The 10,934-nt window shown below is 74.8% G+C and overlaps 1 protein-coding gene across 4 annotated transcripts; it reads left to right on the top strand.

The window, feature by feature from the left end:
• The first annotated feature begins 387 nt into the window (after nt 1-387).
• Nucleotides 388-10,319, top strand: ZNHIT1 (zinc finger HIT-type containing 1). Of its 4 annotated transcripts, none has more exons than XM_084616560.1 (5): nt 388-526; nt 3,879-4,049; nt 6,276-6,436; nt 8,856-9,025; nt 10,112-10,319. In XM_084616560.1, the coding sequence occupies exons 1-5, from the start codon at nt 505-507 to the stop codon at nt 10,131-10,133; spliced, it is 546 nt and encodes a 181-aa protein (XP_084472686.1). In that variant the 5' UTR covers nt 388-504; the 3' UTR covers nt 10,134-10,319. The 4 variants fall into 4 exon arrangements, with proteins under 4 accessions (XP_084472686.1, XP_084472688.1, XP_084472685.1 ...); XM_084616562.1 differs by having other exon boundaries at nt 389-526; nt 6,357-6,436; XM_084616559.1 differs by having other exon boundaries at nt 415-529.
• The last annotated feature ends 615 nt before the right edge of the window (nt 10,320-10,934 follow it).

Here is a 10,934-nt window from a genome sequence, read left to right as displayed (position 1 = left end):
GCGGGTGGGGGACCAGGAACAGATCCCCGCCCCCGCAGCACCGAGGGGGCGGGGCCTAGCGGAGGGAAGCGGAAGCGGGGCTGCCCCGCCTAAGATGGCGGCGGCGGCGGGGGGCGGGGCCTAGCGGGGGGAGGCGGAAGCAGGGCTGCCCCGCCTAAGATGGCGGCGGCAGGCGGAAGCGGGGCTGCCCCGGCTAAGATGGCGGCGGCGGGGGGCGGGGCCTAGCGGAGGGAAGCGGAAGCGGGGCTGCCCCGGCTAAGATGGCGGCGGCGGGGGGCGGGGCCTAGCGGAGGGAAGCGGAAGCGGGGCTGCCCCGGCTAAGATGGCGGCGGCGGGGGGCGGGGCCTAGCGGGGGGAGGCGGAAGCGGGGCTGCCCTGGCTAAGATGGCGGCGGCAGGGGGCGGGACCTAGCGGAGGGAAGCGGAAGCGGGGCTGCCCCGCCTAAGATGGCGGCGGGGGGCGGCTCCCAGAAGTGACGCCGGCCCCCCCCAGCCCGGCCCCAGCATGGTGGAGAAGAAGGTGGCAGGTAGCGGGGAGCGGATGGGGATGGTGGGGGGCTCTGGGGGGTTCTCGGAGAGCGGGGCGGGGGGCAGGGGGTCTGGGCGAGGTCCTCGGGGGGGCGGGGCAGGAGGTGGGGGCAGGGGGCCTGGGGGAGCGAGGCGGGGCCAGGGGGTCTGGGCGGGGTTGTGGGGGCGGGGTCTGGGGGGCTTTCGGGGAGCGAGGCGGGGGCAGGGGGTCTGGGCGGGGTTCTTGGGGGTCTGGGGGAGCGAGGCAGGGGGCAGGGGGTCTGGGCGGGGTTCGTGGGGGCGGGGTTGTGGGGGCGGGGCCAGGGGGTCTGGGGGGCTCTGGGGGAGCGAGGCGGGGGCAGGGGGTCTGGGCGGGGTTCTTGGGGGGGCGGGGGCCAGGGGGTCTGGGCGGGGTTGTGGGGGCGGGGTCTGGGGGGCTCTGGGGGAGCGAGGCGGGGGCAGGGGGTCTGGGCGGGGTTTGTGGGGGCGGGGTTGTGGGGGCGGGGCCAGGGGCTCTGGGGGGCTCTGGGGGAGCGAGGCGGGGGCAGGGGGTCTGGGCGGGGTTCGTGGGGAGGCGGGGGCAGGGGGTCTGGGCGGGGTTCTTGGGGGGGCGGGGGCAGGGGGTCTGGGCGGGGTTGTGGGGGCGGGGCCAGGGGCTCTGGGGGAGCGAGGCGGGGGGCAGGGGGTCTGGGCGTGGTTCTTGGGGGGGCGGGGGCCAGGGGGTCTGGGGGGCTCTTGGGGAGCGAGGCGGGGGGCAGGGGGTCTGGGCGGGGTTGTGGGGGCGGGGCCAGGGGCTCTGGGGGGCTCTGGGGGAGCGAGGCGGGGGGCAGGGGGTCTGGGCGGGGTTGTGGGGGCGGGGCCAGGGGGTCTGGGGGAGCGAGGCGGGGGCAGGGGGTCTGGGCGGGGTTCTTGGGGGGGCGGGGGCCAGGGGGTCTGGGCGGGGTTGTGGGGGCGGGGTTGTGGGGACGGGGCCAGGGGCTCTGGGGGGCTCTGGGGGAGCGAGGCGGGGGCAGGGGGTCTGGGCGGGGTTTGTGGGGGCGGGGTTGTGGGGGCGGGGCCAGGGGCTCTGGGGGGCTCTGGGGGAGCGAGGCGGGGGCAGGGGGTCTGGGCGGGGTTATGGGGGCGGGGCCAGGGGCTCTGAGGGAGCGAGGCGGGGGGCAGGGGGTCTGGGCGTGGTTCTTGGGGGGGCGGGGGCCAGGGGGTCTGGGGGGCTCTGGGGGAGCGAGGCGGGGGCAGGGGGTCTGGGCGGGGTTCGTGGGGAGGCGGGGGCAGGGGGTCTGGGCGGGGTTCTTGGGGGGGCGGGGGCAAGGGGGTCTGGGGGGCTCTGGGGGAGCGAGGCGGGGGCAGGGGGCCTGGGCGGGGTTCGTGGGGAGGCGGGGGCAGGGGGCCTGGGCGGGGTTCGTGGGGAGGCGGGGGCAGGGGGTCTGGGCGGGGTTGTGGGGGCGGGGCCAGGGGCTCTGGGGGAGCGAGGCGGGGGGCAGGGGGTCTGGGCGTGGTTCTTGGGGGGGCGGGGGCCAGGGGGTCTGGGGGGCTCTGGGGGAGCGAGGCAGGGGGCAGGGGGTCTGGGCGGGGTTCTTGGGGGGGCGGGGGCCAGGGGGTCTGGGGGGCTCTGGGGGAGCGAGGCGGGGGCAGGGGGTCTGGGCGGGGTTCGTGGGGGGGCGGGGGTCTGGGGGGCTCTGGGGGAGCGAGGCGGGGGCAGGGGGTCTGGGCGGGGTTCGTGGGGAGGCGGGGGCAGGGGGTCTGGGCGGGGTTCGTGGGGAGGCGGGGGGCAGGGGGTCTGGAGGGCTCTGGGGGAGCGAGGCGGGGGGCAGGGGGTCTGGGCGGGGTTCGTGGGGGGGCGGGGGCCAGGGGGTCTGGGGGGCTCTGGGGGAGCGAGGCGGGGGGCAGGGGGTCTGGGCGGGGTTGTGGGGGCGGGGCCAGGGGGTCTGGGGGGCTCTGGGTGAGCGAGGCGGGGGCAGGGGGCCTGGGCGGGGTTCGTGGGGAGGCGGGGGCAGGGGGTCTGGGCGGGGTTCGTGGGGAGGCGGGGGGCAGGGGGTCTGGGCGGGGTTGTGGGGGCGGGGCCAGGGGCTCTGGGGGAGCGAGGCGGGGGGCAGGGGGTCTGGGCGTGGTTCTTGGGGGGGCGGGGGCCAGGGGGTCTGGGGGGCTCTGGGGGAGCGAGGCGGGGGGCAGGGGGTCTGGGCGGGGTTGTGGGGGCGGGGCCAGGGGCTCTGGGGGGCTCTGGGGGAGCGAGGCGGGGGGCAGGGGGTCTGGGCGGGGTTGTGGGGGCGGGGCCAGGGGCTCTGGGGGGCTCTGGGGGAGCGAGGCGGGGGCAGGGGGTCTGGGCGGGGTTCGTGGGGGCGGGGGCGGGGGTAGGGGGTCTGGGCGGGGTTGTGGGGGCGGGGCCAGGGGCTCTGGGGGGCTCTGGGGGAGCGAGGCGGGGGGCAGGGGGTCTGGGCGGGGTTGTGGGGGCGGGGCCAGGGGGTCTGGGGGGCTCTGGGGGAGCGAGGCGGGGGCAGGGGGTCTGGGCGGGGTTCGTGGGGAGGCGGGGGGCAGGGGGTCTGGGCGTGGTTCTTGGGGGGGCGGGGGCCAGGGGGTCTGGGGGGCTCTGGGGGAGCGAGGCGGGGGGCAGGGGGTCTGGGCGGGGTTGTGGGGGCGGGGCCAGGGGGTCTGGGGGGCTCTGGGGGAGCGAGGCGGGGGCAGGGGGTCTGGGCGGGGTTCGTGGGGGGGCAGGGGGTCTGGGGGAGCGGGGCAGGGGGGGCGGGGGCAGGGGCTCTGGGGGGCTCTGGGGGAGCGAGGCGGGGGGCAGGGGGTCTGGGCGGGGTTGTGGGGGCGGGGCCAGGGGGTCTGGGGGGCTCTGGGGGAGCGAGGCGGGGGCAGGGGGTCTGGGCGGGGTTCGTGGGGGCGGGGGCGGGGGTAGGGGGTCTGGGCGGGGTTGTGGGGGCGGGGCCAGGGGCTCTGGGGGGCTCTGGGGGAGCGAGGCGGGGGGCAGGGGGCCCGGCCGGGGTTCGTGGGGGCGGGGGCAGGGGGTCTGGGCGGGGTTCGTGGGGGAGCGGGGGCAGGGGGTCTGGGCGGGGTTTGTGGGGGGGCGGGGGCAGGGGGTCTGGGGGAGCGGGGCAGGGGGCCCGGCCGGGGTTCGTGGGGGCGGGGCGGGCGCCCGGCCGGGCGGCCGAGGGGGTTGCAGGGGGGGGCGGGGGGCAGGGGGTCTGGGCGGGGTTGTGGGGGCGGGGCCAGGGGGTCTGGGGGGCTCTGGGGGAGCGAGGCGGGGGCAGGGGGTCTGGGCGGGGTTCGTGGGGGGGCAGGGGGTCTGGGGGAGCGGGGCAGGGGGGGCGGGGGCAGGCCCTCGGCCGGCGGGGGGCTGGTTCTGACCCGTGGCTCTGCCCCCCGCCCCCCCAGTGCGGTCCCAGGACCCGGGCCAGCGGCGCATCCTGGACCGGGCCACCCGCCAGCGCCGCCTGAACCGCCAGCTGGAGGCGCTGGAGAACGACAACTTCCAGGACGACCCCCACGCCAACCTGCCCCAGTTGGTGAAACGCCTGCCCCACTTCGACGACGACGCCGAGACCGGTGCGCCCGAGCGGCCCGGACGCCTGGGTTCTCGCCCCGGGACCTGGGAGGGGAGCGGGGGCTAGTGGTTAGAGCCGGGTGGGGGTGGCTGGGAGCCAGGACGCCTGGGTTCTCGCCCCGGCTCTGGGAGGGCAGTGGGGGCTAGTGCTTAGAGCCGGGGTGGGGGTGGCTGGGAGCCAGGACGCCTGGGTTCTCTCCCTGGCTCTGGGAGGGCAGTGGGGGCTAGTGGTTAGAGCCGGGGGGGGTGGCTGGGAGCCAGGACGCCTGGGTTCTCTCCCCGGCTCTGGAAGGGCAGTGGGGGCTAGTGGTTAGAGCCGGGGGGTGGTGGCTGGGAGCCAGGATGCCTGGGTTCTCTCCCCGGCTCTGGAAGGGCAGTGGGGGCTAGTGGTTAGAGCCGGGGTGGGGGTGGCGGGGAGCCAGGACGCCTGGGTTCTCTCCATGGCTCTGGGAGGGCAGCGGGGGCTAGTGGTTAGAGCCGGGGTGGGGGTGGCGGGGAGCCAGGACGCCTGGGTTCTCTCCATGGCTCTGGGAGGGCAGTGGGGGCTAGTGGTTAGAGCCGGGGGGGGTGGCTGGGAGCCAGGACGCCTGGGTTCTCTCCCCGGCTCTGGAAGGGCAGTGGGGGCTAGTGGTTAGAGCCAGGGTGGGGGTGGCTGGGAGCCAGGACGCCTGGGTTCTCTCCCCGGTTCTGGGAGGGCAGTGGGGGCTAGTGGTTAGAGCCGGGGGGTGGTGGCTGGGAGCCAGGACGCCTGGGTTCTCTCCCCGGCTCTGGAAGGGCAGTGGGGGCTAGTGGTTAGAGCCGGGGTGGGGGTGGCGGGGAGCCAGGACGCCTGGGTTCTCTCCATGGCTCTGGGAGGGCAGCGGGGGCTAGTGGTTAGAGCCGGGGTGGGGGTGGCGGGGAGCCAGGACGCCTGGGTTCTCTCCATGGCTCTGGGAGGGCAGTGGGGGCTAGTGGTTAGAGCCGGGGGGGGTGGCTGGGAGCCAGGACGCCTGGGTTCTCTCCCCGGCTCTGGAAGGGCAGTGGGGGCTAGTGGTTAGAGCCAGGGTGGGGGTGGCTGGGAGCCAGGACGCCTGGGTTCTCTCCCCGGTTCTGGGAGGGCAGTGGGGGCTAGTGGTTAGAGCCAGGGTGGGGGTGGCTGGGAGCCAGGACGCCTGGGTTCTCTCCCCGGTTCTGGGAGGGCAGTGGGGGCTAGTGGTTAGAGCCAGGGTGGGGGTGGCTGGGAGCCAGGACGCCTGGGTTCTCTCCCCGGCTCTGGGAGGGCAGTGGGGGCTAGTGGTTAGAGCCAGGGTGGGGGTGGCTGGGAGCCAGGACGCCTGGGTTCTCGCCCCGGGACCTGGGAGGGGAGCGGGGGCTAGTGGTTACAGCCGGGGGGGGTGGCTGGGAGCCAGGACGCCTGGGTTCTCGCCCCGGGACCTGGGAGGGCAGTGGGGGCTAGTGGTTAGAGCCGGGGTGGGGGTGGCGGGGAGCCAGGACGCCTGGGTTCTCGTCCTGGCTCTGGGAGGGCAGTGGGGGCTAGTGGTTAGAGCCAGGGTGGGGGTGGCTGGGAGCCAGGACGCCTGGGTTCTCTCCCCGGCTCTGGGAGGGCAGTGGGGGCTAGTGGTTAGAGCCGGGGTGGGGGTGGCTGGGAGCCAGGACGCCTGGGTTCTCGCCCCGGCTCTGGGAGGGCAGTGGGGGCTAGTGGTTAGAGCCGGGGTGGGGGTGGCGGGGAGCCAGGACGCCTGGGTTCTCGTCCTGGCTCTGGGAGGGCAGTGGGGGCTAGTGGTTAGAGCCAGGGTGGGGGTGGCTGGGAGCCAGGACGCCTGGGTTCTCTCCCCGGCTCTGGGAGGGCAGTGGGGGCTAGTGGTTAGAGCCGGGGTGGGGGTGGCGGGGAGCCAGGACGCCTGGGTTCTCGCCCCGGCTCTGGAAGGGCAGTGGGGGCTAGTGGTTAGAGCCGGGGGTGGTGGCTGGGAGCCAGGACGCCTGGGTTCTCTCCCCGGTTCTGGGAGGGCAGTGGGGGCTAGTGGTTAGAGCCGGGGGTGGTGGCTGGGAGCCAGGACGCCTGGGTTCTCTCCCCGGCTCTGGGAGGGCAGTGGGGGCTAGTGGTTAGAGCCGGGGTGGGGGCTGCTGTGGGGGATAGATTGTAGGACTTGCGACCCCGGGGACGGGGCCCACGATGGTATCCTGGGGTTTGGGGGGCTCACTCATCTCTCTGCCCCGGGCGTGGGGGTCTCGGTCTCTCTCTGACCCAGTGGTTCTCAGCCTCATTGTCAATGTGGGGCTGGGCCGCAGCGGTGGGGGGGCGGGTTCGAAAGGCGGCTCTGCCCCCCCAGGGAAGAAGAAGAAGAAGACCCGGGGAGATCACTTCAAACTCCGCTTCCGGAAAAACTTCCAGGCGCTGCTGGAGGAGCAGGTTGGGCTGGCCCCGGGGCGCGCGCGGGGGGCTGGGTGGCCCCTGGAAGGGGGGGGCATGGGGGGGCCGGGGGGCGGGTGTGTGGGGGGGCGGGTGTCACGGACTCTCAGGACTCGTGCTCTCTCTCGGCCCCGTGCGGGCCACGGGGGGCACCCCCTTCAGAGCGACCGCCCTTCTGGGGGGTCCACTCTCTCCCGGGGGTTCAGCCCCTCCGCCCCCTGGCCCCACACCGCTCCGAGCCTTAGCCCGCCTGGCTCCTGCCGTGGCCCCCCCCCCTCGATCTCTCCAGCCCCAGAGGGAGTACTGGCCCCCCCCCCTCGATCTCTCCAGCCCCAGAGGGAGTACTGGCCCCCCCCCACGATCTCTCCAGCCCCAGAGGGAGTACTGGCCCCCCCCCTCGATCTCTCCAGCCCCAGAGGGAGTACTGGCCCCCCCCCCTCGATCTCTCCAGCCCCAGAGGGAGTACTGGCCCCCCCCCGATCTCTCCAGCCCCAGAGGGAGTACTGGCCCCCCCCCCGATCTCTCCAGCCCCAGAGGGAGTACTGGCCCCCCCCCTCGATCTCTCCAGCCCCAGAGGGAGTACTGGCCCCCCCCCTCGATCTCTCCACCCCCAGAGGGAGTACTGGCCCCCCCCCTCGATCTCTCCACCCCCAGAGGGAGTACTGGCCCCCCCCCACGATCTCTCCAGCCCCAGAGGGAGTACTGCCCCCCCCCTCGATCTCTCCAGCCCCAGAGGGAGTACTGCCCCCCCCCTCGATCTCTCCAGCCCCAGAGGGAGTACTGCCCCCCCCCTCGATCTCTCCAGCCCCAGAGGGAGTACTGGCCCCCCCCCTCGATCTCTCCAGCCCCCAAGGGAGTACTGGCCCCCCCCCCTCGATCTCTCCAGCCCCCGAGGGAGTACTGGCCCCCCCCCCTCGATCTCTCCAGCCCCCGAGGGAGTACTGGCCCCCCCCCTCGATCTCTCCAGCCCCCGAGGGAGTACTGGCCCCCCCCCTCGATCTCTCCAGCCCCCGAGGGAGTACTGGCCCCCCCCCCTCGATCTCTCCAGCCCCCGAGGGAGTACTGGCCCCCCCCCTCGATCTCTCCAGCCCCCGAGGGAGTACTGGCCCCCCCCCCCTCGATCTCTCCAGCCCCCGAGGGAGTACTGGCCCCCCCCCTCGATCTCTCGAGCCCCAGAGGGAGTACTGGCCCCCCCCCTCGATCTCTCGAGCCCCAGAGGGAGTACTGGCCCCCCCCCCTCGATCTCTCGAGCCCCAGAGGGAGTACTGGCCCCCCCCTCTCGATCTCTCGAGCCCCAGAGGGAGTACTGGCCCCCCCTCTCGATCTCTCCAGCCCCAGAGGGAGTACTGGCCCCCCCTCTCGATCTCTCCAGCCCCAGAGGGAGTACTGGCCCCCCCTCTCGATCTCTCCAGCCCCAGAGGGAGTACTGGCCCCTGCTCTCGATCTCTCCAGCCCCAGAGGGAGTACTGGCCCCCCCACGATCTCTCCAGCCCCAGAGGGTCCACTGGCCCCCCCCTCGATCTCTCCAGCCCCAGAGGGAACACTGGCCCCCCCCTCGATCTCTCCAGCCCCAGAGGGAGTACTGGCCCCCCCCTCGATCTCTCCAGCCCCAGAGGGAGTACTGGCCCCCCCCTCGATCTCTCCAGCCCCAGAGGGAGTACTGGCCCCCCCCCTCGATCTCTCCAGCCCCAGAGGGAGTACTGGCCCCCCCCTCGATCTCTCCAGCCCCAGAGGGAGTACTGGCCCCCCCCTCGATCTCGCCACCCCCAGAGGGAGTACTGGCCCCCCCCTCGATCTCGCCACCCCCAGAGGGAGTACTGGCCCCCCCCCGATCTCGCCACCCCCAGAGGGAGTACTGGCCCCCCCCACGATCTCGCCACCCCCAGAGGGAATAATGGCCCCCCCCACGATCTCGCCACCCCCAGAGGGAATAATGCCCCCGCACGATCTCGCCACCCCCAGAGGGAATCAGGCCCCCCCCCCTCAATCTCTCCACCCCCAGAGGGAATCAGGCCCCCCCCTCGATCTCGCCACCCCCAGAGGGAATAAGGCCCCCCCCACGATGTCTTCACCCCCAGAGGGAACCCCCACGGAGTGTGTGTGGGGGGGTCTGGCCCAGCCCCATGGATTGAGTGTGTGTGTGTGGGGGGGGTGGTCCTGCCCCACAGTGTGTGTGGGTTGGGGGGCGTCCGGCCTGGCCTGGACTGTGTGTTCGTGGGGGAGGGAGGTCTGGCCTGGAGCGTGAGGAGGAGTAAGGGGGTGCTGGGGGAAGCATGGGGGGGCTGCGGGGTAGGAGCAGTGTGGTGAAGGCACAGGGGGGCCAGCGGTGGCTGTGGGGCAGACGTGTATCCAGGAGCTGTGGGGGGCCGGCGGGGTCTGTGGGGGGCCGGCGGGGACTCACGCTCTCCCTGCCCCCCAGAACCTGAGCACCGGCGAGGGCCCCAACTACCTGACGGCCTGCGCGGGCCGCTCCAGCCTGCCCCAGCGCCACTTCTGCACCGTCTGCGGCCTCCCCTCCCACTACACCTGCGTCAGCTGCGGGGCCCGCTACTGCTCCGTGCGCTGCCTCTGCACCCACCAGGAGACCCGGTGAGCCCCCCCGGGCACCCCCCAGGGCACCGACCCCGCCGGGCCCCCCGGGCACCCCCCAGGGCACCGACCCCGCCGGGCCCCCCGGGCACCCCCCCAGGGCACCGACCTCGCCGGGACCCCCAGGGCCCCCCCGGCCGCCGACCCCGCCGGGCACCCCCGGGCACGCCCCAGGGCACCGACCCCGCCGGGCCCCCCGGGCACGCCCCAGGGCACCGACCTCGCCGGGACCCCCAGGGCCCCCCCGGCCGCCGACCCCGCCGGGCACCCCCGGGCACGCCCCAGGGCACCGACCCCGCCGGGCCCCCCGGGCACGCCCCAGGGCACCGACCTCGCCGGGACCCCCAGGGCCCCCCCGGCCGCCGACCCCGCCGGGCCCCCCCGGGCAGCCCCCCCGGCCGCCGACCCCGCCGGGCCCCCCCGGGCAGCCCCCCCGGCCGCCGACCCCCCCGGGCCCCCCCCGGCCGCTGACCCCGCTGGGCCCCCAGGGCACCGACCTCGCCGGGACCCCCAGGACCCCCCCCCGGCTGCTGACCCCGCCAGGACCCCCCGGGCACCCCCCAGGGCGCCGACCCTGCCGGGACCCCCCGGGCACCCCCCAGGGCCCCCCCGGCCGCTGTCCCCGGGGAGACCCGGAGAGCCCCTCACTGCCCCCAGGGACTCTGGGGACCTCACCACCGCCCCGGGGAGCCCCCCGCAACCCCCAGAGGCCAGGGGAGACCCCCACCGTCCCCAGGTATCTCCCAGGACACCAGGTGATACCCCTTGTACCTCCCAGGGGAGACCCCTGCTGTTCCCCCCAGGTACTTCCTGGGAGACCGGGGTGACCCCCCTCAGCCACCTCTCAGGGGAGACCCCCCCCAGGAGACCAGGTGAGTGCTCAGGGAGGCACCGGGGCTGGGGAGGGGGTTGCCGGGCAGTGGGGTCCCTGGGAGAGGTATTGGGGGGCTCTCTGTTAATGCTACTTCTTGCCCTAGGCCGAGCCCCAGCCCCTCTGGTCTCTCTGCTGCTCCCACCCCGCCCTGGGGGGGCCTCGGCCAACGCCCCCATCTCACCCCGCCCCCCAATCTCTGTCTCTCTGTGCAGGTGCCTGAAGTGGACGGTTTAGCCCTGCCCGGGATCCTGGATCTTCACCCCAACCTTTGGGGACCCTGATCCTGCTGCCCTGGGAGGAGGCTGATCCCGGGGAGCCCCTGATCCTGCTGTTTTGGGGGGCCCCTATCCTGCTGCCTGGGGGGGGTCTGATCCTGGGGGGCCCTGGGCCTGCCTGTCAATAAATTCTCCATCCCCGAGACCCTGTGTGTTTTCTCTGTGCTCACTGGGGTGGGCCAGGGATCCAGCCCCGTAGTGCACTGGGTGGGGGGTGCCTAGATCCAAGTGGAGGGGCACAGATACATCCTCCCCCCCTAGAACTGAGAGTTCACGCTGTTGCATGGAGGGAGGGGAAACTGAGGCACACAGTAAGGGGCAGCTCAGGTATCCCCCACAACAAGGAGAGGCCCTGCACAGGGTGCCAGGGTTCTTCTCCTTGCTGGGTAACTTCTTCCCTCCCTCAGGCCCAGCTGTACCCCCAGGAACTGCGTGAGGGTGGGTGGAAGGGAGTGGGGCCTAGGGGTTAGAGCATGGGGGGGCTGGTAGTTCCTGGATCCCACTTCCCCCCTGCTTTAACCACTAGACCCCACTCCCCTCCCAGAGCTGAGGATAGAACCCAGGAGTCCTGGCTCCTAGCGCGCCCTCCCCCCCCCCCGACCACTAGACCCCACTCCCCTCCCAGAGCTGGGGAGAGAACCCAGGGGTCCTGCATCCCAAGCCCCAGGGCACCTCACCCCACCTGCCCTCAGTGCCAGGTGTTACTGGCCCGGTCTCTGCACTGGTCCCCGCCGGCGGCAGGCAGCAGCGATTGCTCAGA

Source organism: Lepidochelys olivacea (assembly GCF_965140295.1).
Source record: "Lepidochelys olivacea isolate rLepOli2 genome assembly, chromosome: 28".
In the NCBI taxonomy this organism is placed as follows: Eukaryota; Metazoa; Chordata; order Testudines; family Cheloniidae; genus Lepidochelys; species Lepidochelys olivacea.
The sequence above is the reverse complement of the archived record's forward strand: the minus strand, read 5'-3'. Positions and strand labels throughout refer to the sequence as shown.